The sequence below is a fragment of the Thamnophis elegans genome, chromosome 8 (genome assembly GCF_009769535.1).
Source record: "Thamnophis elegans isolate rThaEle1 chromosome 8, rThaEle1.pri, whole genome shotgun sequence".
Lineage (NCBI taxonomy): Eukaryota > Metazoa > Chordata > Lepidosauria > Squamata > Colubridae > Thamnophis > Thamnophis elegans.
This window is the reverse complement of record NC_045548.1, coordinates 52,348,285-52,374,550: the sequence shown is the minus strand read 5'-3', so window position 1 is coordinate 52,374,550 and position 26,266 is coordinate 52,348,285. Positions and strand designations below refer to the sequence as shown.

The 26,266-nt window shown below is 41.0% G+C and overlaps 1 protein-coding gene across 1 annotated transcript in view; it reads right to left on the bottom strand.

Annotated features, from left to right (window-relative positions):
- Positions 1-9,138: 9,138 nt before the first annotated feature.
- SLC26A7 (solute carrier family 26 member 7) overlaps positions 9,139-26,266 on the bottom strand; it is a 57,787-nt gene continuing 40,659 nt past the window's right edge. Inside the window, exons 14-18 of the mRNA XM_032222283.1 lie at positions 21,533-21,585; positions 19,159-19,261; positions 14,319-14,373; positions 14,118-14,221; positions 9,139-9,174 (exon numbers count right to left, since the gene is read on the bottom strand). Coding sequence (XP_032078174.1) covers positions 9,139-9,174; positions 14,118-14,221; positions 14,319-14,373; positions 19,159-19,261; positions 21,533-21,585 — 351 coding nt within the window. The remainder of the gene's footprint in view (positions 9,175-14,117; positions 14,222-14,318; positions 14,374-19,158; positions 19,262-21,532; positions 21,586-26,266) is intronic.

Here is a 26,266-nt window from a genome sequence, read left to right as displayed (position 1 = left end):
ATGGTATCAAGTGCCCTGATGACAATGGGTATCATTGTTGTTGTTGTTGTTGTTGTTGTTATGTTTCATCACAGTCAGATGCTTTCTTGTAGATATTCCAATGCACCATTAGTATTATATTCATTATATATTAGTATTGATGCATTATATATTTCCTTCACAATATATTATATGAAAATGGGACATTCATGGTTAGGCATCAAATATATTTATTTATTTTAAAAAAGTATAACTATAGACCAAAAAAATAAAAGAAAAGTAACAAAAACAATGCTAAATTACAAAACATTGAGGATGCAAAGTCTATTCACAGCAAGAATTACGGTAAGTATATCTGTCCAGTACTCTGATCCAACAGCAGACAAATTCTTACCATCTTTTTAGAAAGCCCTAAAGGTGCTTTTCCAAAAGGTGACTGGGGGGGGGGGGGTTCCTTGAAAATACAATAATACAATACAATATAATAGCAGAGTTGGAAGGGACCTTGGTCCTTGGAGGTCTTCTAGTCCAAACTCCTGCCTAGGTAGGAAACCCTATACTATTTCAGACAAATGGCTATCCAACATCTTCTTAAAGACTTCCAGTGTTGGGGCATTCACAACTTCTGGAGGCAAGCTGTTCCACTGATTAATTGTTCTAACTGTCAGGAAATTTCTCCTCAGTTCTAAGTTGCTTCTCTCCTTGATTAGTTTCCACCCATTGCTTCTTGTTCTACCCTCAGATGCCTTGGAGAATAGTTTGATTCCCACTTCTTTGTGGCAATCCCTGAGATATTGGAACACTGCTATCATGTCTCCCCTAGTCCTTCTTTCTCTTAAACTAAACATATCCAGTTCCTGCAACCATTCTTCATATGTTTCACTTCTCATCCAAAAAGTTTCTTCAGAGAACTACAGTCCATCAGGGGATTATAATAAATCAGCATTCAACCAGCCAGTCAACTTTTAAAGATTAAAAAAAAAAAAAGAAACTTTAAAAAATGAAGTTAAAATCCAGGCATGCTTAAGAAAATGAACTGCTGAGAGGAAAGATGGGTGACCAGTGACTTTCTGACCACTCTCACAGGCAAATGCAATCTTCAAGATTCCTCCTCCCAGGTGGGTCCACTGTCATCCAAAAGCCATCTTAGATCATCCAAAACTTATCTTGGACCAAATCAGCTTTGGCAGCGCAATCAGCAGTTCATCAGCAAGAGAGAGAAAATCTCTTCCTATTCAGCAGCTGTCTTGGGAAGGAATTATGCAATCACATTTTATCGCTATTTTGCCAAAACCTGGCAGTAACTGGGTAGGCTCCACTGCAGTTATTTGTTGAGGACTACTGTATCTGAAACTCTGGTACAATTGAGTGATGATTTGATTTGTATGTTTTTATGTATCGGTATTTTTTTGCTGTAAGTTGTTGGGAGTCTTTGCAATTGAGCAGTATATGCATTTGCACTAGAATAATTTCAATCAGGATCCTGCTTAATCTTCTGGACAATCAGATATAAACTTCTGTAAAGAATCATTTACTTGTGAACGCTAACCTGAAGAATCCTTGAAGCAAAGGCAAAAAGAAAGCCTCTGTGATGACTCCCCCAGACGTGTCCCCATATACCTCTCCAGATGACAGTTCAGAGGAGGATGAACCAGTCCCAAGCACATCAGGATGGGAGTTGGTCAATGGCTCTAAGCAGCCAGCTGAGAGTGATTTAGCTGAAGCACAGCTGCAGCAGGACAGCCTGAGGCTTCAGTTGGGGAAAGCATACAGCTGCAACTGGTTATTGATGAGGAGGAACTGCCTTCTGTACTTGATTCAAGAACATGTAGGGCAGAGAAAAAGCAGGAACAGCGAAGATCATTCCAATTGCTTGCAAAGAAGCAGCTTCCTTCTTCTTGATGGGTTGCACCAAAAGCTGGCTATTTAGCACAGCATACAGATAGAGACGAAGTTCATTTCCTAACTGTGTTTCTGGTTTTTATGATTCCTGCCTCGCTTTGGATTGACACCGTGCCTTGACTTTGGATTGTGCCTTGTGAACTCTGGACTTTTCTGGCCTTGTGAATCCACTTGTGCTGTGAATTTAATTTTGCCTATCTTGATTGGGAAAATTTCAAGTGCCTTGAAAGACTCATTGGCCATTGCTCTGTGGACGAGCATTGGTCTGCTTTTGGCTGGACTTAATTGGGACAGTTCTAGGGTTTTGGCAAAGAGAATTGTGGGGAACATTAAGAAACCCACTGAACCACCATTATATGTGCATGCGAGTGAGCGGGATAGCACAGCCTCAAGTTATGGAGAAAATGGCTGCTGGTTCCATTATTTTCTTCCTTTTCTTAAGAAGGAAAGCATAAGTTTTGAGATTTAGACTAATGGAACTTTCAGCCTATGAATCCTGGTGCTGTGGATGATCAGCAGAAGCAATAGCAACATATGCCAGTCTCTGAAATGCCAGGGAAGAATCTGCAATTAGAATGGAGATGATTTGCACATTAGGTAAACTGCTAACCAGCACACCCAAAATATCTAAACTCATTGTGTGGGCAGAAAACCTACACAGAAATCAGCCCAATGCAAAAATGGGAAGAGATCTTTCCAAGTCTTGGGTAAAGGAAGATACCAAAATATTTATATTTCCTCTTTTTAATGAGCAAGTAGTCTTTCCTTCACATGTTACTATGGTGCTTCTGTCGCCTGCCTCAAACTTACTTTGCTTAGAGAATTGAAAAAGACATTTGGCCTCTGGAAGAGGCTGTCTGAAAACTTGTGTGTCCCGAGGAGAATATGGGTCTTTTGAGAAACAATAAAGTAACGTCGTATAGATAAATGGTTGAAATGGCTGAGTTAAATTTTATGGAGCAGATGTTGTGTCCTAGGGATTTGTAGCAGCATTCAGTTTATTCAGTATCAACCCCTTTGGTAACTCAGTTTTCATAATGAACTTAGTTGATAATTTACATAGAAAAATCTATGTTAGAATAATGTTAAAGGATTGTTTCAGTGTACCAAAGCAGCATTCCTCTGACAGCTTATTTGCAAAAGCAGTAAAACTGAAGGCTATTACTTATTTATTTTGGGGCAGGGGATTGATAAATAAATCATATCAATTTAGTTATTCAATTATTTGATACTATAACAATAAAAGAAACTAGAGATTGACAACATTCTCCCCTTAATTGCAGGGAGTGAAACTGGCTGGACTACTGTTCTGAATTACTACAGGAGAAGGGAAAAATCATCAATAATTTTCTCAAGGGGATAATTTCCTCTTTGTAATGATACCAGAACTGCTACTGAGTCTTCTCTCGTAAACTCTTTCCTTCGGATGTCATAGAAGTGTGGAAAATATAGAGACTGCCAACCTTAAAAAGCTTCTTATATCAATTGTTTTATAACTAAAAAGTATAATAACACCAGGGATGGGTTGCTGATGGCATTAATGCCAGTTCGGCGTGCAAAAAGTGTGCATCTGAAAGGGTCTGCGCATGCGCACATTAGAAAAGGGAAAAATATTTTTTTTCAATGAAGATTGTTCTGCGCATAGTCAGAACTAAAAATCAAGATGACACCACCGCTGATAGAACCAGTTTGGGGGCGTGGCAGGCCAAGCTATTACTTTATAGGCCGAACCAGTCCGAACCGGTAAGAACCCACCTCTGAATAACACACTATTCCACTCATAATAAGCGCCCATCGTTAAGGTCCAAAATAGGAGAACAAACACATCAGGACTAGATTCAGCAGCCCATCTGCATTTAAAAGACACAGGCCACTCTTTTAAAGACAACAAAGTCCATATTTTAGACAGAGGATCACTGATTTGAAAGAGGAGTTAAGAGGCCATCTATGTCAAAACTGAACAACCCTCTCTCAACAGAGGGGGGACGGATACGACATCATCTATCTCCAATCTACAATACAATCCTTTCAACAATTCCAAGAAGGAACTGTCCCACACCAATTTACACCACTCAGGTGACCCTGATGACACAGATAAACCTCCAGGTGACCTTAATGACCCATTAAAAGGATGCAAATGACCAGCTGTCTGCAAGGAGTATAAATCCTTCCATTCCCCACCATCCAGGCAGAGCTGAAGAAGCTTAATTTCCTTTATTTGTATGCCGCCCTTTTCCCTGGGGGGACTCAGGGCGGCTCACAATTCAAAAAGGGAGGGGGGGAAGACAAACAGTATTCCAATATGGAAACAATACAACATATTAAAAGAGAGCACAACAGTCACACAATTCGGGTGGGGTTGGAATCTTAACCCCAGGCCAGCCGGGACAGCCAGATCTTCAAAGCGGCGCGGAAGGATTGGAGGGTGGTGAGGGTCCGAATCTCCATGGGGAGTTCGTTCCAGAGGGTCGGAGCAGTCACCGAGAAGGCTCTCCTCCGAGTAGTTGCCAGTTTGCACTGGCTAGTAGATGGAATTCGGAGGAGGCCTAATCGATGCGATCGTATCGGTCTAGTGGAGGTAATTGGCAGTAGGCGGTCTCTCAAATACCCAGGCCCACTACCATGAAGGGCTTTATAGGTGATAAGTAGCACCTTGTATGAGAAGTGAAATGTCTTCAAAGAAAAACCAGAAAAGTCCAGTTGCCTCTTGAAAAAGCACCTTTGGGACATGTCAAAATGAATGATGACTGAACACACTGTACAAATCCACCAATTACTGCATGTCCAAATATCTATGAAAAGATTGCAGGAATAAAAGACTATAATTATGTCAGCGATGATAGCTAAATTTTACTTTGCTTTCTTTTAAGTTGGAGATAAAACCAATGATAAATGGTGCAGGAATACATATATACTTAATTCAAATTGTATTCCTGGATACAAATACTAATAAAACAAATCATGCAATAGTTATTTAAAACTGTACCATACAAATAGAAAACATGTTGTTTTACTGCATCAAATGAAATGGAGTTGCAATGATTACAAAAAATTCTACTGTGGATAAGTATCTCAGACATATATTGCCAATGCAATAAAGACTGAAATTTCTACTTGCTACATTTTCAATGCATTTTTAATACAGTGCAATCTAAAGTTTATTGATTTCATGCGATAAACCCAAATCTCTCTTTATTTGAAAAGGGAAGTTTTTAAAAGGGAAGATAATCATACTGTAATAAAATTAATCATAAACTAAATACTCTTTGTTTGCAAAAATGTGATTATATGAAATTAGCCTGGTAAAAAAAGCATCCATTCTATTTTACTACATCAAAGCTTGTTTAGATCTGGTTAGTAATGAAGTAGTACTCTGATTTTTCTTTGGAAAGTAAAGAGCTGTTACAGTACATTTGTTCCTAATTAGAAAAACAATGTTCAAACTGATGTGCAAAATATTTAAGTAAAAATAAAAATAAATCCATGACTGTTTTGTTCCTTGTAATAATGGGAGGGAAAGAAAATTAATATCAAGAACACAGTTTTTAAGTTAACACCATAGCAATGGTTACATCATCAGTGCTTAAATATCATAATGTACACATAATTGTTTTTTTGTTTTTTTTTGCTAACCCTTTCCCATTATGCCTGCAGAACTCTGGATTGGTTTCAAAAATATGGGATGTTGGTAGAAGGCTACAATTGGGGAATTGGCAGAAATTGGACACTTCAACACATGTACTTTTTATTGCTAACAGCTGTTACTGATTATAGATCCATAATGAAAACTGATGTGAGAAGCTCACCAATTCTGAATGAGCTTCAGAAGATAAACTAAATTTCTGATATGGACAATAGTTCAAATTATTTCATGTCCAGTTTGGATTATATTACAGCTCTAATTGTACCTGTATGTCAGACGTGCCTCATTCAACATCCGTGAAAGAAAACCCCCAACTCCATTTAGTTAGAGAAGAGGTACTTTTACTGGATATGAAATGAAAACAGCGAAAGTAAAGCAAGATCTGAAGCAAAAAAGGGCCAACTTGTACATATCAAACATTTACCCACCCACCCACCCTGAGTTAACCCGACCCAGTCCAATCTGGGTCTCCCAGAGGTGTCATGCGAGGCGCATCTTCAGGTGGCCTCATTCAGCTGGTATGCAAAGACAGTTGGCCTTGATCAAACCCAAACACGAGCCATTAGCATGCGCAGAAGATGGTGAGAACAAAACTCCCTTTTCTGAGATGTCTCCACCATCACATTTCACCTCTCAAATACCATAAACCCCCACCTTTCCCGTTACTATGGCAGCTGATAGCAAGCATGCAAGTTAGAGTCTGACATTGTACTGGAGTTTGATTATTTCCTTGAGAGACCCCTTCAACCGACTTACAAGTTATCCAGAGTATCTCCTCTGTTATAGGAATTGTAATAAGACAAATTGAAGGTTTGGAAAAAAGAAGCCTAAGGGACAATGGGACCTCAGTTTCTAAGTCCTTCCTTACCTGCATACTTTAGTGCAGAGTTTCTCACCATCAGCAACTTTAAAACGTGTGGACTTCTACTTCTGGAATACTGGATGGGCAATTTGGGGAGTTGGAGTCCACATATCTTAAAGCTGATGAGGTTGAGAAACACTGCCATAATGGAACCCAGACTGGGTTACGGCATATAAATAAGACAGATACAGACTTCAATGGATAATTAGAACTGCAGAAAAAACAATTGCAACCAACTTGCCTTCCATTGAGGACCTGTATACTGCACGAGTCAAAAAGAGGGCTGTGAAAATATCTACAGACCCCTCACATCCTGGATATAAATTGTTTCAACTCCTTCCCTCAAAACGACGCTATAGGGCACTGCACACCAGACACAACACTGCACAACTAGACACAAGGACAGTTTTTCCCCAAATGCCATCACTCTGCTAAACAACTAATTCCCACAATACTGTCAAATTATTTATTAAGACTGTATTACTATTATTATTCTCTTCCTTCCTAGTACCTATCTCTTCCCACTTATGACTATAACCATGTTGCTTGTATCTTTACAACTGATATTGTTTGTTTTCTAATATGATTTGATTGCTTATTAGTAACCTATGACTATCACTAAGTGTTGTAACTTATGATTCTTGATGAATGTATTTTATGCAGAAGAGCAAGAAAACTACGGCTTGGGGATAACGCAAAGTCCAGAATTCTGAGACAGGGAGGAAATTGAATGAGCTAGCCCTCCACACCCGATATAGATACATATTTTCCAGATAGTATTTTAATCAATATTATACCACTACTTTTACAAGTACACAACTGTTTTCAAAACAGCAAACAGAAATCTTGGATTCATTGCAGCTGAACCCTTTCTTCTGTACTGGGTTTAACTGAACTTCATCTTCGGTAGCTTCAGCCTTAAAAAAAAACAATGTAAAAGATTTAATTGGTGGACACCTGCAGGCTCTTGGGAATCACTGCCCCCCCACTCCTTGCTGATGAAAAGTAATGCAACCCAATGGGGGACCAGACAATAACATTTAATTAAATGAAGACACTACTAAATGAGGCATTTTTCAGGTTTTCCCAAGGATGGAGAACAAAGTACTTTTGTCTTGACTACACACAGAAAATGTTGATATATACATGTATTTAGTTTTATATTGTCTGCATATTCACCACATCTGATCATCAGGGTAGATCAAAAGCACATCTCCTGTTTCAAACAAACCATGGTTTCATTCAAACTTAAAGCTAAACCACAACCTTTTGATTACTTTTTCACAGTTTTTCTATTGAAGGGAAGGTCTTACGGTTATAAAAATTCTCCCTGTGTAGCAGATCACTTTAGCTCTTCTCATGCAAATATATTGATATGAAAATACAGATGCTTTCCTTTACAATATAGTTTTAAAATAAGTCTCATTTAGATCCTCCCACTTTTTATTTGTACATTCCGATGAACGTAATGGTGCTAATTTAATTTACATTCACAACAGCCCAAAATTAAAAAGGAGCAGTACATAATTTTGGGGAAAGGAGAAATACATAATTATGGGGAAGAAAGTAAAGTAAAATAAAGATAAATAAGGCATGGCTCTGTACCAATGGTGGGTTGCAGACGGTACGCCCCGGTACAGGCTTACCAGAGCCTGCCCGGAACACCGGATACCATTCTGGTACGGTGCTCCGGAGGGCCCACCTGCCTGTCTGAGCTCCTTAGCGGTCTTTTAAGTCTTTGGCACTTCCGTGCATGCACATGGCAGGTACAGCACCTGCACGATGCTCCGCTGAGCAGCTGTAGCGTCACGGAGGTGCTAAGATGCATGCACACACTGTGCGCATCCATGTGGACGCCGCCGGGCCCTTTCCAACCGTACCGGTTGGAACGGGATCCGGAATCCACCACTGCTCTGTGCACACTAAAAGTGTACTGTTTTTATTGCTTGCTTCGGTAAGGACAGCAGTTTTTGATGAGGAAGTTTTAGATGCATGAAGTGCTAGATGCTTCACTATAGCTACATTTGGCCTTTAAAGGTTGCAACAATCCCTTCACAACTTTGTGCATGTAAAAATAAGAGCAATCTTTATAACCTTTCATGTATTTTTGATAGAAGAACAAATGCTAGTTAGACTTTGTTTATTGCAATGGTTTTCCTTGCCAGGATTCTATTATATAGAAACTTAAAAATTATTCTCAAATGAATATATAATAAAATTCTTTTATATCCCGCTTTAAAACATTGCAGTAAAGAGACAAAAATCAAAATAATAACTTCAGTGTATTTAGCAGAATGTGGAAGTGGCAAGATATGATTGTTAATTCTAGGCATTTAACAGGAAAAAATGGCCTTTTATTGAAGTTTGCAATTGCACATAAAAAGGACAGATTTTGGATTACATACATTGCACTACAAAATTCAATGATGTTGCATTCTCTTCTGCACAAACTTATATTTTTAAATTGTAACAAGACAGCTAAAACAGCATACACCACAGTAGTATCTTAAATTGCTTTCTATTTCTTAGCTCTTCATGCATAGAAAAATATGTGATCATTGAAGAAGAATTTAAGTTTATAAAAATATACCCTTCAGGAAATATAGGCAGAAAACACTGCTGCTGTTGAATTTGTTAAATATGCTTGGCAATTATCACCAACAAAATCCCATGTTTAAACATCTGAAGAAATTCTTTGGCACGATTCCTTCTGCAAGTGAGCAATTTGATAGACAGACGAATCAGACTGGCATCAAATCTCAGTATGTTCATTAAGCTTGCAAAAGTTCTGAAATGTAAAAAAAAAAACATTTTATCATGTGCATATTTATTTATATTTCGTATTTCTTAACCATTGATCTCCCTCAGATGTGCATGCATATTTCTTTCTATCTATCTATCTATCTATCTATCTATCTATCTATCTATCTATCTATCTATCATCTATCTATCTATCTATCTATCTATCTATCTATCTATCTATCTATCTATCTATCATCTATCTATCTATCATCTATCTTCTCTCTGTCTCTCTTTTTCTCTGTCTCTCTCCCTCCCCCCAACTGAAATTGTTTGCAACTATGTTTTTAGTCTCTCTTTTTGGAAATTCCAGCCATCTTGGGAACTTGCCATCAGCTTCTCCTGTCATTAGAACTTATCTATAACTGCTTAGACATTATTAAAATCCACTACAGGGCTTCAATTTCCACAATAAGTATTCGACTACACTCGGTTACTTTCCCTTAACATCAAGATTTCTAGTATTATGCGGGCACTTTCCCCAGATGCTGCTACTTCTTTATTCTCAGCTGAAGTTCCAGAGATGGGAAAGGCAGTAGGTTTTGGTTTATAACTTCCCAGTGGTAGAAGAGAACAGTAGTTGCAGTATCTCTTCCAGAAGTCTGTCAATGCTGTTCCAGAACATTCTATCCTCTCATAGAAGAATAACATGGGGAGAATGGGAGGGGGCAGAGTGGGGGGGGAGGTGGGATCTGCTGTTAATCAATCAACCACCTCCACTATGCTGTTCCCCCATTGGGGCCCCAGGCCAATTGGCAGAACCAGGTCTTTAGGCCCTTACAAATGGATAGGAAGTTTGGAGCCAACCTCACACCAGGGACAAGATGTTCCAGGGGACAGAGTAGCAGCAGAGAAGGCCCTTCCCCTTGACCCCGCCAGCTTTCTGTTAGATCGGCTGTATGAAGAATCAGAGGCGTCTGAGGTAACAGTAACCATTTATTGTAACAAGAACGTTTGCAACAGTAACTAACAGTAGACCGGATAGTCTCTGGAGTTGTGTGTGGTAGATCGGATAGCCTCCGGAGTTGTGCAGCCTTTTATACTCGGCTGTCAAACCGTTTAGCCAATCGCCTCTCGTATGACAGCCCGGCAACCAGCAGGCGCGTCTGATTGGTTAAGACGCGCCTGGCTGCTGCCGAGCTGTCATTCATAAGTGCGAGGACTTACGAGGCTATTCAACACTTCTTCCCCCCCAGCTGTGCGCATGCGTTAGACTTGCGCACGCATAATCATTGAGATACGCTGGTGAACGGCGGGCACGCCCCGACCGCCGCAGTTGTACTGCAGGCGGATCTGGTAAAGGATGTCCCTGTCTGAGCTCCTCCCTTCGGGGAGTAGAGCTCCACACTTTCCATTGGGCTGATCTGACCCACAGCATGCCTCCTCTGCTGGCACAAGTGGGGAAGGCCAATCCCAGTAGGGTGAGAGGGTACCTCAAGTAACCTGGCCCCATACCATGAAGGGCTTTAATTCAACACCTTGAATTGCACCTGGAAGCAGACTGACAGCCAATGCAGCTTGTGGACCAGTGGTGTTACTGAGGCCACTCTTGGGGGTTTCCTAACAGATTTGAGAATTTCAATTCCCAGAATTCTCAGCATTGGCTCCGCTGACTGCTGATAGCTAAGATTTGAAAGCCACAAATCTGGGGAAAAGGCAGTAAGATCTTGTATTTTGTGAACAGCTATCAGAATCAGCCATGCATCATGGATAACTAAACCCAAATCAAGAATATCTTATTTTATATTTTATTTTATTTATTTTATTATTTTATATATTATTTATTTGCCACCCATCTTGCAGCTCAAATTCATGACATCAATGAAGCTGGTTCCTACATTTCAAATCTTCAAGCTGCAAACCCCAAACTTCACTGATCTATTTATTCGTTAAGAAATCCATCCTTAGTAAGTTTTACTTTTCATTCCCATCATCTCGTTACCTACCAGTAGCCAACTGTGCTATTGAGTTAATTCATTCACACTTTTCAAACCTATTCCAGGCCTGTTTTGTGTTGACAACAACCCTTTCTCAGATTTTACACTCCATTTGCTAACGATACACAGAAAAAGGCATAATAATTTTTTTCAAAAATAGCGCACAAGGAAATGTCTATAAAATATATATAATCAGGAAATGAGCACATAAATCAATAGACATTTTCATGTTTGTTTATTTTTTTCCACTGAAATTGATGGAGAAACAAGATAGAATAAATATAACACTGCAAAAATGAGAAATTGAGTGAAATCCAACTTGGCAGATGTACAGTATTCACATCAGTTGCAGTGGGCCCTAGCATTTGATTGGCACTGGGCCTGTTCATTGAATTAGGTATAGATCTTTAGAGTCCCTAACAACAATTCACAATAATCATAATTGTGATTTCGAAAGGAAGGGATAAACCATATAGTTAATTCCAATATTATTAAATGGATATACTGTAAATAACAGCTGCAGTATTATCTGTTCTTATTTTTTGCTACTAAGGGAATATTCAAAAAATTCTTATGTTTATGTAAGGAAAAGCAGAGGTCAGAATGATTGGATGGTTAAGTTTGATATGTCCTTCCTTCTGTAATACATCTAAACAAATGTCACTTAATTTCTTAACTTTGGTTGATCAAGTATGGTAACTTCAATGGGAAAGGCATAATAGTTGGGTTTGTTTGTTTTAGATAACAGGAATGTTTATGGTAATAGGATGGAGAAAAAGAAAGTAAAACATCATTAATTAGTTTTGCATTTTTCTTTTGGAGGGGACTCTGTCTTAAGCTCAGACCAACTCGTATATCTAAAACAATAAAAATGGAAATGCTCTTCATAGCCTAGAGATGTGGTTTAGTTACAGAAAATGAGCTTATAGGAGTTTACATTTCAAGGTAAATTTACCCCTTGTAAAACTGCAAACTGAAAAGCATACTTTATGTCCAATTATAGGGTTACAACAGAAATATGCATAATGCTCCCCCCACCGCACAGAAGTTGTAAACTACTTTTATCATTTGGTGGATGAAATTGAAACATTAATGAATGAAAGGGCAAAGTGAAGGAGATGATAGGCCCAAGCATCCAAATTGAGACCATGTGATCCTGGGGATGGTGCAACAGTCATAACTTGGATGAGGAGGAGGAATCATAGGTCACTATTTCAAAGGCCATAATAACTTCAAACAATCACTAAACAAAGAGTTGTTAAGTTGAGGATTACCTGTATCCTTCTGATCAGTTCTAGAGCCAGATGAGTGGTGCTGGCTGTAAGGAACCCTGTATTTCATTGCTAGAGAATTGTATGGTTTAGCCCTACTTCATTAGAGAATTGTATGGTTTAGCCCTATTTCATTAGAGAATTGTATGGTTTAACCCTATGCAATCAGAACTGACAGCAAAACTGTCAGCTCCTCCAATCATAGCTCCAGTGTTGGGTGAGATGCCAAAAGAAGCAGATGGAAGGAGATGGTCTCTGATAACCACACTATTCTTGCCATCCTTCCTAGACTGGGAAAAAGGGAAAAAAAGGAATGGAATTGGAAAATACCCACTAACTCGCCAATACCATAGTGTACTTCCTGGTAACCGAAGAATTTATGAAAAAGAAAAAGAAACCTGGTTCCAGCTCTTACAGGAGTGGAGGTAAGGTGGTGAGAGGTGGCTGTTTTGTATAGGGGAAAATCCTTGTTAGATAGAACTGTTCTCTGCCGATTCCAAAAGCAAACAGAGCTGAAAAACTGTGCCCAGGAACCAGATAAGAGAGGCATATCCACAGCTACCTATCCTGGCCAATGGGAGATGAGTGGTTCTCAGCCTATCATTGATGAAATGAAGATAATTTGTACAGCAAGGTAAGTGGCAGGAGAGGAAGAAAAGGCTTAGGGGCTAAGACGCTGAGCTTGTCGATCAGAAAGGACAGCAGTTTGGCAGTTCGAATCCCTAGTGCCACATAATGGAGTGAGCTCCCGTTACTTGTCCCAGCTTCTGCCAACTTAGCAGTTCGATAGCATGTAAAAATGCAAGTAGAAAAATAGGGACCACTTTGGTGGGAAGGTAGCAGTGTTCCGTGCGCCTTCGACGTTTAGTCATGAAGGCCACATGACCATGGAGACATCTTCGGATAGCGCTAGCTCTTCGGCTTTGAAACAGAGATGAGCACCACCCCCTAGAATCAGGAACAACTATCACATATGTGCGAGGGGAATCTCTACCTATCATCAGAAAGATAAGCTGCTTCTACGGGAGCCTGAAATGAGACAAAGGGGGTGCCATATTCTTCAACACAATGTCTTTTAAGTGGAGCTCATAGATTCAGAAGGTGGCAGGACAGAGTGAATTGGAAAGCCATAACTCACCCTTCTCAACTCATAAACTCTCAAGACACCCAATGAAATTAGCAGGAAAATGTTTTTTTTTAAGTTCACATAATCTTTAATTCATGTCTGAACTTCACTATTGCAGATAACTACAGTCCAGTGGGGAAATTCAATTTTTTTATTATTGGTTCTATGGGCATGGCAGAGGAAGGATACTGCAAAATCTCTATTCCCACCCGACTCTTGGGGCCAGCCAGAAGTGGTATTTGCCGGTTCTTCGAACTATTCAAAATTTCCACTACCAGTTCTCCAGAACCTGTCATAACCTGCTGAATTTTCACCCCCGCTACAGTCCCACTGTCAACAGTCTAATGAGAGATTAAAAGATGCTATCAGGGGCAATAAACTATGCAAGTTAGAAACAGATCTGTTTTCTTAAAGTTCCTGAATATTATAGGATGAAAATAAACAAGTAAACACATATAAACACATACACAGAAACAATAAGGGCTGAGCATTTCCTTTTTCCCTATCTGTAAATTGGATGTTCAGTTTAGAAAGAGGGACTCGAGGTAACCTCTGTTAACTTCCTAAGCATTTGTTTTTCTCATAGACTGAGACTTACCCTATTAAACTGAATGGACGCAACAGCTGAAGAAACCGATTCAGAGAAGACAGTATTCTCTAATTCTAACTTTCCGTTGAATTTCAGTGCTTTTTTCAAAGAAGCTGCAGTAAGAGAAGATGGCTTTGTAAAAGAGGAGCAGGAACACCACAAGTTAAACATAATTCATAAAAATTATCTTCACTGGAAATTGATACCTGCCTTTGCAATTTGCCAGATAAACATTTATATTATTTTTTTGAGCATCCGTATAAATCTAAAAGAGAAGAAATATTGATATATATTATTGAGGTTTATTAAGCATTTTTAAAACTGTTTTATGTAAATAAAAACATTAATAGAATTAATTCTTACACCAAGTAGACAAAGGAATGAAAACACATCTCAAAACACCAATCTTTCTATTTTTCTAAATTATTATTTACCCTTCATTTTTCAATGGTATTATTAGCAATCTTTTTCCCAAGATTCATAATATTCTTGCTATAGATAAAAAGCTCTTCAGATTTTACTAGTTTCTAAAACATTCAGCTCTTTTTTTGTTGTTGTTTACGCATTCTTTAGGTGTCTGCCTTGTTTTATTTTGGCGATAAGTGCTTGATTTCTAAATCTAATTTTCTTGCTAATTGTGAGGGTTTCTTTTTAATTACATTTAGCTGGTTTATTCATTCTCCTCATACTACTTGCTTCCATAGCCTCCTATCTCATTTGCTTTGCATCATTTTCTTTCAGAACATTTGTTAAGACTTAAGATAAATTTTGTTCTGTTGCCTAAGGGCTAATACAGGATTTTTTTTTCTTTTCATACCAATTGCCTGGACAAGTCCACACATTTTCTTGACACATTCAGAAGTGCTTTGCCATGGCTTTCTACCTAGGCCTGAGAGAGTGAGAGTGACTTCCCCCAAGTCATCCAAATTGTATAATACAATGAATAGGTGTGTTTGAGAGGGAAAATGAAATGAACAATTACAGGTTATACTTACATGCAAAGTAATCACAGTATTTTTAATAGTGTAGGAAGTTAGCATTCAACCCTCTCCTAGAATGAAATATTCTAGGAAATATTAAAAAGGCAGAATATTATATTTCCCTGGATGAAAAATGGAGAAACATTTTTTAGGCAGGAAGCAGACTCACTGTTAATAGCCCCCACCCTCCTCAGTAGCCCACAGCAGATGTCAGCACTTAAGAGATAAAGAGAGAGCTAGGTCTATTCATAAGCAAGTGCCCTCACCTAAGATTCAACAAAGGTAGGATTAGCCCTCTACCCATCTAGCAACAGAACTCACTACATGGCACCTGGGGAGATTGCATCACCCAGCAAGGCTCAACCAAGCCTGGGACTCAAAAGACAACCTACAAGTCACCCCTGCATGGCCCCATGGGAGTCTGACAACCAATCAGAATACAAGCTCAAATTCAAAGCAGAGGGTATAAATCTCTCTCAACCATGTGCCTTTTTTTGCTCAGGACCTCAAAACCGTGTGGTCCTCTCCACCATTAAACCACCATTCCAAGCGGCCACCATGTTTCCAGTCTCTTTCTTCCCAATTGGAACTGAACCCAGATGGACATTTCTTCCAACAGTAGAATGTAGACTAATTTTAATATATGGATATTCTTACAGAAAAGTACAGGTAGTAGGTGGCCTGTTGTTAGGAAAGAATTTTTGTACATTAAAAATGGCTATGTATAAAGTATGACTGTAGCTTGGCCCCTTGTTATATGAAATGACAATTGGGTATAACAAGAAAAGTGTAGAGGTTGATGCTGTGGGAAACAGATGCTTAAGAAGTGTAAATGGTGAACAACACCGATGCTCAAGAAGGAATGGGTGCTGAATGTATGTGAATTAAATGCAAAACTAACTGATCAGTACCCTCCCCCCCAAAAAAATCATTGAATTGTCTGGTCACATGGAGAGAATCAGTGAGGAGTGAATGAAGTGTCAATTATATGAGATGGATGGGATGCATAAAGCAATAATAATTCTTTTTAATGTCCGCCTCTCAAAGTTACATTTTGGCAAATGAGTACCTCATTCTGCATGAAGTTTATTCCATAATGAGACTCTGAATAAATGTTTCAGCAGTCTCTCATATGTCTAACATAATCTATGTTTCCTATCATGACAACTCTGCTATTCCTTGCTGTATTTGCTTTACAGAATCTTTCTTGTTTGTTTGTTTGTTTAGCAATGATTTATTCAACAAATGCCCATGAATTTCAAAGCAATGAGCTGAACAGGCACACGGTCGAAAGTCATAATAGCATCTATAGTATACTGTGTCCAGTGGTGGGTTCTGGCTCCCATTGCAATCGGTATGCTACAATGGGGCCGGGCGTTCACCATGTGCACGCGTGCAGCGCGCACATGCATACCCACGACGTTCCAGCTGCTTGGCAGAGCGTTGCACAGGTGCCATATGCCCCATACGTGTGCGTAAATACCCCGGTCGGTTCAGGTAGAGGTAAGGAGAGCTAGAGTGTGGGCCCTCCATAGCACCATACCGGAACGGTACCTGGTGCTCCCAACAGGCACTGGTACGCCCGTACCTGGGTGTACCCATCATATCCCACCACTGACCGTATCACCTGCTTTAAGTTCAGGAGTCAAAGAACAAAAAAAATCAAGAAATAATCTATTTTGAAATCAGTTCTTAGGTGCAGAAGAAAGAAAGGCATACCAGCATTGGGAAGGATTAATAGAATGCCAAATATGTAGCTACTAAATGAAATCCGGAGACAAAATCTAGCAAAATATTAAGAATATGAAAGAGTAATTTGAATGGTAGTTTACAAACTAAAAAAGGATGCAGTATTTGATTCAATGGTTATATGGTCCACTAATTTGTATATAAATATTGAAAACAATTAACATTTGTTCTGGACTTATTCGAAGGTCTTACCAAATACATTGTAGGTTGAGGGGGTCACAAGCTGTATTCCAAATAGCCACTAGGGGGAGGTGTTCTATAATATAAACATTCTCTAAAATACAGCATGGTTTTTTAAAACTCAGATTTAAAAAAATGCAACAGTACAGTAAATGGTTTGATGGAGGAAGGTCTGTTCTACCTTTCTCGGAAAGCCAAAAAGAGTGTGTCATTAATAATTAACCTGCAGTTGTTCCCTACCTAATCTGCAGTTAATATTCAAAATGTGACTTCTCTATTGAGTGACTTTAAATGCTGGCATAAGTTGTTGGTAGCTGTGCTGATACATGAGAATACAATTGGGGGATGGGGACTGAAAACAGATTACACCTATTCCAATGGTATACCAAGAATTCCCTCTACTTTTCTTCCCCGAGTTAAAACCAAGCCTAAAATTAAATATTAGAGAGCTTCTGCTGGGACAATATATTCTTGAATATCTCCAATGGATGGGAACAGACAAATATTCAAATTATCATTTTGAAGGCTAATTGTAAGTTTTCAAGGAAATGTGTATGGCTCTTATTATTATCATTGCTGATATTTTCGGGGAGAGTGAAACTGCTCAGGCAAAGGTTGCTTAAGGGGAAACTTTACCATCTTTAGACTGGCAAAAGTTTTCAGAAACACCCACCCCATATAAAGTTCTCCACAAAAACAAATAAAATACAAATAAAACATGTCATATGGCATGAATCTTTGACTGCTTTTCTCTCACTCAATTACAAAGCAATAACAAGGACCAAAAAATAGCATGTCTCACTCCTCAGATTTTATTATGTAAATTTCCCAGCAGCTATAAATCCAACCCAAGGAGAAAGGGAATTACTGGAGCAGAAACTGGGGAGGGGGAGGGCAAAAACAGATTTTGTCAAAAAGTAGAAGTCATCATCATTCAGAAACAATGAAGAGATAACCTATTGATAGGTTATTTCTGCGATCAGTTTCATGTTCATCCATTTCTGTTTTAGATTGTGAATTTGAAAATAAAATAAAATATGTATCTGATAATGTGTTTGGATAAAACACAAAACATATTCTATTCACACTATATTATAGTATAAATTATATCAGTTGGTAACTTCAAAATTTGGTACAATGTGGAGTTTAAAAGAAAAAAAGTTCTGGTATGCCTATTAATTTTACGATGCTTAGAACAGTGGTGGGATTCAAAAAAATTTACTACCAGTTCTGTGGGGGGTGGCTTGGTACTGTAAAGTCTCCATTCCCACCCCACTCCAAGGGAAGGATACTGCAAAATCCCCATTTCCTCCCAATCAGCTGGGACTCAGGAGGCAGAGAATAGATGGGGGCAGGATCAGTCAGAAGTCATATTTACTGGTTCTCCAAACTACTCAAAATTTCCGCTACTGGTTCTCCAGAACTGGTCAGAACCTGCTGAATACCACCTCTGGTGCAGATTTACTTGGATTCACTCTAATACCACTTTCTAGAGAAGGTGGTCGAGAACCAGCTGCACTGCAGCTCCAGAGAATCCTGGAATGAGATGGATTACCCAGATCCTCCAGTGAATTTCAGGCCTACATATGGGACAGAAATGACATTGGTCACACTTTTGAATGACCTCTAGTGGAAGCTATTTTGGCCTAGTGCATCCATCTCATATCTTCTTGACTTCTCAGTGGTTTTCCAACTGCTCTGGTCAATCAAATGTAGCTCAATATGCAATTATACCTTTAAGATTAAGATTTCATTTCCATGTATACCTTTGTCAATTTATGCCATAAAATGACTCATAGCCTGAAGAGTAAATTATTCTCTTGAAGCATATTTTACACGGAAGAGGTAGTTTAATATTGTGATCATCAAGAAATGAATCAGACTTTCTCTAAAATCCAATAATAAGAAATATCACAATAGTTCTATGACTATTTCAGAAACATCAAGAAATATGTGGAGTTGCAATATTCTTGAAGTAAAGATGAATCTTTCAATAAAAAAGGGAAGCAAGTGTATTAGGGCACTTCGTTTTAAATACCAGTCTTCTGACTTCGGTGGCAGCTTCAACCAACTAAATGTAATGTAGAATGGGGTTTATTTAAAAACTAGATGAAAGTGAAGACATAGAAGATCATAAATACCTGAATAAGTACAGAGATACCAGTGTAGTCAAAGAAAGTCAAGCCACTGCAGTCAAATATTAGATGGTGCCTTTCACTGGAATGCTGTTGTAAAGATGAACATCTTAGATCAGCAAATGCAGGATCTATATTCCCTTCTAGAAGAAGTAGAAATTTCCAAATGAATAAACCTTTTCTAGAAATTGAAAAATATCTGCTTTTCTTTCCAAAATGAATCCAACCTGTGTTACTTTGGGTTTTCTTCCAGGTCGCAGACTCTGTATGTTTGTTAAGCTGCAGAGGCCGCAGTGAGAACAAAGTTGCAGACATAAGCCGTTTTTCTAATTCTCCACAAGATCAGTGACATAGAAGAACTGAAGGATGAACAAGCAACCCATTGCTCCTAGAAGTGTAACCCATGAAAATAAACAATATCCAGGCAAATATCTGCTTTAAGTGTGGATGCATAGCAACAGCAATAGCTCTTATATACTGCTTCATGGTGCTTTATATGCCTCTCTAAATGGTTTACAGAGTCAGCATATTGCCCCCAACAGTATGGTTCCTCATTTTACCCACTTCAGAAGGGTAGAAGGCTAAGGCAACCTTTGAATTGAACTGCTGGTTGTTGGCAGAATTAGCAGCAGTACTGCATTCTAACCACTGAGCCACCTCGGTAGTAGTCCAAGAACGTCAGATACTGATACTATTAGATTATTCTAAGCAGTAGGATTGTTCCACTAAAAAAGGAAATACTTCTGAAATTACTCTGGAGGACATGCTAGTCTGTGGGTTACATCTTATTGAAGTCCCCACTTCAGAATCGTAGAAGCTTCTTGGATGAAAAACAAAACATTTTCAAGGGAAAAAAGCAAGGAAGTCCAGTTGCCTTTTAAAAAGCACTTTTGGGACTTCTCATACATGTTTGTTGCTCTTTCACTCAGTCTCAGGATTCTTTAGTTTTTATCATTTAAGAAAAACTTTAAGAAAAGTCAAGCTCTTCTTCCACCACAACTTTTTCCTCAGATACAATAGGGATATCAGCTATAGGTCTACAGTACTAGGGTGGGGGGTCTCAATGAGAACACAATGTGACAATACTTCTAAGATAAACTAGGAAGAAAGCATACTTTACTTTAGCATATAAAATCCAATAAATTACAGAAGGAAGCATTTTTGAAAATCTTGTACATTTATACTTTGAAAATTTCCTATGTTGCACTTGGAAAAACTTTGAGCCAACCTTGTAAATAAGCACACAAAGATATTTTCCTGGAAGAATGTTGATCGGCCTCCTGAGAGTTGGCATAGGAGAGACAGAAAACTTTATATTCTTTTATAGAACTCCATTAAATTCCTATGCTGTGTGTTAAGGAGAGTTTTTCCTATCCATAACAGTCTATTTGGATTCTGGACTGCACACAATGGAAGAATGAATATTATCATTAAGCAATAGCAATAGAATTATATACCACTTCACTGTGCTTTACGGCACACTCTAAGTGGTTTACAGAGTCAGCATATTGCCCCCAACAATCTGTGTCCTCATTTTACCCACCTCAAAAGGATGGAAGACTGAGTCAACCTTGAGGCAGTGAGATTCGAACTGCTGGCAGTCAGCCGTCAGCCAAATTAGCCTGCAATAATGCATTTTTAGCACTGCGCCATCACGGCCCTTATGTTACTCTGCTACAGTATGCTCACCCTTGCATTCCTTGTCTCCTATGACTTCCACATAAATTAATAAATAAAAGGCTCTTTAAATTGAATGATCAGCACAATCCCTTCCCTCAACTGAGGGTACATGAATTACACTACAGGGAACAATCCAGGAATGAAATTCAGCAGGTTCTGACAGGTTCTGGAGAACCGGTAGGGGAAATTTTGAGTAGTTTGGAGAACCGGCATATACCACCTCTGGCTGGCCCCAGAGTGGGGTGGGAATAGGGATTTTGCAGTATACTTCCCCTGCGATGCCGCCATGCCACTCCCACAGAACTGGTAGTAAAAAAAAATTGAATTTCACCACTGGAACAATCTGATATCCACCTTTTAAAAAAAATTCATACCACACAGGCATGCCTTCTATGCCACTGTTTCCCAACCTTGGTAAATTTAGGTTCTGTGGATTTCAACTAAACTTCCAACATTGCTGTCTGGGGAATTCTGGGAGCTGAAGTCCACAAATCTTCAAGCTGCCAAAGTTGAGAAACCCTTTTCTAGCCCTTTTCCTTCCTATGCCCGATGGAAGATATGTGGACAGCAGTAAATTGGATTCTTTCCTATGATACAACAACCTGACAGTCTCCTTGATGGAAAGGGGCAATCTAAAAACATGAAATATAAATAAACAAATTAACAGGAAAATTAACTGATTATTTCTTGACTTATTCACTCACCATGGCAGTTTCCATTGGATAATGAAGTGAGCAATATGTTCTGTTCATACTGAAACAAAAAGCACAACAGCATAGTTGATTGCAATGCTATTTCTTATTTTCTGCTTCAAAAATGGTTATTCTGTTATGAATACAGTGTGTATTTGCCTTGCGAACAACCCCGTCAGTTATTTTTCCACTATTTTTGAATCCATCGAGTTTCTTTATGATAGACCTTCAAGAACTTGGCTGCCAGAGCAACAATATTGTCATTTAAAAGGGCATATTATATACAGATCAAACAAAAACAAAAAGACAATTTGAATACAGTTTCCCTGGAAGCATGTTTACAGGAACAGGTTTCCAAGAATTGCTAAGGCTATGGGGAAAATTTACAGCATTGTTATTACCTGGGATGCAAAATGTAACCCATAATGAAAAATAACAACAGGAAAGCTGCATACTTCCCAGGGTTTGTTTATTTGTTGTTGTTGTTGTTATTGTTGTTGTTGTTGTTGTTGTTGTTATTATTATTATTATTATTATTATTATTATTATTACTGGCAGCAGTGTTGAAACAGAGGCAAAACCCAATCATTTTTATCTGATTTCTTTCATTCACAGTAGCAACATGGATGGAATGTATTGATTAATTTTAAAGTTGACTAAGAGACTGTGCATGAAATAAGCAATATGCTTCCCTCCAGATGTAGATCTATCAGCATTCAGGCATACACACACATGCCTGATTGATTTATAAGTAAAATCATGCCACTGTTTCTAGATCAAAAAGTCTCATGTTTATATATCCCACTTTCCAGCAACACTGATTCCCTAGCTCCATTCTTGCTTTGAGACACAATGCTTGATGTGTTTCCTTTGCAAAGGAAGTAAGTTTTTATTCTAGTGTTTAATCATTGTGCGCAGGTACATTTAAACCATAGTTTATCAGATTAGAACAAACAGAAAAGTATTATTTGCTTTAAACCAGGAAAGGAGATATTGGTAATATTTGAGAAGAAAAATGAAAGACAGAAGGTGTGCATAAGCTGAGGAGGCATTTGAAGGTAGGCAGGCAAGCAGGAAGAGGGGGAGAGAGAGGGGGAGGGGGGAGGGAGGGAGGGAGGGAGGGAGGGAGGGAGGGAGGGAGAGAGAGAGAGAGAGAGAGAGAGAGAGAGAGAGAGAGAGAGAGATCATATGACCATGTGATTTTACTGCCAACTCTGCTTGTCAGAGGCCTAGGAAACATGCACATGATAAAATATGGTTCTCAGGATGCTGCAATAATTGTAAGTGGGAGACAGTTTGGACAAGTTCGGCTGAACTGGTAGTAGCTTGGCGGCCTGGGTTTCTGGAACTGGCAGCAAGCCAGGCCTGGCACGGCCCCCTAAAACGGTTCTCCCCCCGGCAGCGCCATCTTGGTTTTTTGCTTCTGTGCATGCGCAGAGCAATTTTAGTTATATTGTGCATGCGTGTGTGGCGCGTCCCTGAACAAACCAGCAGTAGTCTCTGCCAGAACCCACCCCTGTAGGAGACCAGTTGTAAAATTAATTTTTCAGTGCTGCCATAACTTTAGTCACTAAACAGGACAGTTAGTAAGCGAGCACTAGCTGTATGTGTAGAAAAAGGAGTAGGAGAACCTGGGTGCGGAGTTAAAAGCGGGATCATCCTAGAATCCTTATATAGCCACAAATGAACTAAGCCAAAGTCCAACCCCCTCTCCACTTGAATACCATTGAACTCCAAGCAAGTGCTGACCTTTAGTTGAGAATATTCCTGTGGTTTAGAGGTTTAGAGGTTTTATTTGCATTTGTAGGCCGCCCTTTTCCCTGAGGGGACTCAGGGCGGCTCACAGAAAACCAGGGAAAGGGGAAATACAACATTGAGACAACAACACATAATAAAATAATGAGCAACATGCATACAACATTCGGGCGGGGTAGAAATCCTTATCCCCAGGCCTGACGGGCGAGCCAGTTCTTCAGGGCAGTGCGGAAGGCCTGGACGGTGGTGAGGGTACGAATCTCCACGGGGAGCTCGTTCCAAAGGGTCGGGGCTACTGCTGAGAAGGCCCTCCTCCTTGTGGTTGCCAGCCAACACTGGCTGGCCGATGGAATGCGGAGGAGGCCTAATCTATGGGATCTTATAGGTCGTAGGGAGGTAATTGGCAGAAGGCGGTCTCTCAAGTATCCAGATCCACTGCCATGTAGGGCTTTATGGGTGATCAATAGCACCTTGAAGCGCATCCGGAGATCGACAGGTAGCCAGCGCAACTCGCGGAGGATAGGTGTAATGCGGGTGAATCGGGGTGCACCCGCAATCACTCGCGCGGCTGCGTTCTGTACTAGCTGAAGTCGCCGGATGCTCCTCAAGGGCAGCCCCATGTAGAGCACGTTGCAGTATTCCAGCCTAGAGGTCACAAGGGCCCGAGTGACTGTTGTGAGGGCCTCCCGGTTCAGGTAGGGTCGCAACTGGCGCACCAGGCGTACCTGGGCGAATGCCCCCCTGGTCACAGCCGCTATATGATGGTCGAATGACAGCTGTGGATCCAGGAGGACTCCCAAGTTGCGGACCCTCTCTGAGGGGTATAAAATTTGACCCCCCAGCCTGAGTGTTGGATTATTGGCCAAATCTTTGGGAGGAAAACACAACAGCCACTCGGTCTTTTCCGGGTTGAGCACAAGCTTGTTAATCCTCATCCAGTCCATGACGGCTTCAAGCCCCCGGTCCATCACGTCAACCGCTTCATTGATTTGGCACGGGGCGGACAGATACAATTGAGTATCGTCCGCATATTGATGGTATCTGATCCCGTGCCTACGGATGATCTCTCCCAGCGGTTTCATGTAGATGTTAAATAGTAGGGGGGATAAGACCGAACCCTGCGGCACCCCATATTTTAGGGGCCTTGGGGACGATCTCTGCCCTCCCACTAACACCGACTGCGACCTGTCCGAGAGGTAGGAGGAGAACCACCGTAACACGGTGCCCCCCACTCCCACCTCCCGCAGTCGTCGCAGAAGGATACCATGGTCGATGGTATCGAAAGCCGCTGAGAGGTCAAGGAGGACCAGGATGGAGGGATGTCCTTCATCTCTGGCTCTCCAAAGATCATCCATCAATGCGACCAAAGCGGTTTCCGTGCTGTAACCGGGTCTGAAGCCTGACTGGAAGGGGTCTAGATAGTCTGCTTCCTCCAAGGACCGTTGGAGCTGGAAGGCCACCACCTTCTCAACAACCTTCCCCAGAAAGGGGAGGTTGGAGACCGGGCGATAGTTGTTAAGGACAGCTGGATCCAAGGATGGTTTCTTCAGGAGGGGTCTCACCACCGCCGCTTTCAGTGCGGCGGGGAAGTTCCCCTCCCGAAGGGAGGCGGTTACAACCGCCTGGATCCAGCCTCGTGTCACCTCACTGCAGTTAGAAACCAGCCATGAGGGACACGGATCCAGGACACAGGTGGAGGAACTCACAGCTCTCATGGCCTTGTCCACATCCCCGGGGGTAACCTCCTGAAACTCAACCCAGAGCTGTTCTACTTGGTCCCCCTGTGCCTCGGCTGGAACTGCAGGTGTGGAGTCCAAGTCCGTCCGAAACCGAGCAATTTTGTCCGCTAAGAATTGGGCATATTCTTCAGCTCTGCCCTGCAAGGGTTCCCACGTCTCCCTTTTGTTCAATAGGGAGCGGGTTATCCTAAACAGGGCGGCTGGATGGGACTCAGCGGATGCGACCAGGGAGGCTATGTGTGATCTTTTAGCTGCCCTAAGTGCCCTAGTATATTCCCTGGTGCAGGTGGTTACCATTGCTCGGTTCGATGCGGACTTATCGGACCTCCAACGGTGCTCTAGGCATCTCCTCCGGCGCTTCATCTCCCGGAGCTCCTCGGTGAACCAAGGGGGTCTCCGGGATCCGCCGCCTCGGAGGGGCCGCAGTGGCGCAATCCGGTCGAGGGCCTCTGACGCTGCCAAGTGCCACGCAGCAGCCAGAGTCTCTGCCGGACTGTGGGCGAAAGTGTCAGGAATAACCCCAAGCTCTGTCTGGAACCTTGCTGGCTCCATAAGACGCCTGGGGCGGAACCACCTGGTCGGTTCCTCCTCCCTACAGTGGGGGTTTGGCCTCCGGAAGTCGAGCCTCAGTAGGCAATGGTCTGACCACGACAGGGGTATGATGTCACTCCCCCTCAGACCAAGATCACACATCCACTGCTCCGAGAGAAATACGAGGTCAAGCATGTGTCCCGCTGAATGGGTTGGGCCTCGGATTACTTGAGCCAAGCCCATGGCTGTCATGGAAGCCATGAACTCCTGCGCCCCATCAGAGTTTTCACCGAGCGACGGCAAATTAAAGTCCCCCAGGACCATCAACCTAGGGAACTCAATTGCCAGCTCGGCTACCGACTCGAGGAGCGAGGGGAGGGCTGCTGCAACGCTGTTGGGAGGCAGGTACGTTAGCAGCAAACCCACTTGACCCTTGAGGTCCAACTTTAACAGCAAGGACTCACACCCGACAATCTCCGGAGCAGGGACCCTACGAGGAACTAACGACTCCCGGATAACAACGGCCACACCCCCACCCCTTCCCTGGGCTCTCGGCTGATGTAGCACCTGAAATCCTTCTGGGCACAGTTCTACAAGGGGGACTCCTCCCTCTGGGCCCAGCCAGGTCTCAGTAATACATGCCAGGTCTGCCCTCTCGTCTAAAATTAAGTCCCGGACGAGAGGTGCTTTATGTACAACAGACCTGGCATTTAGCGA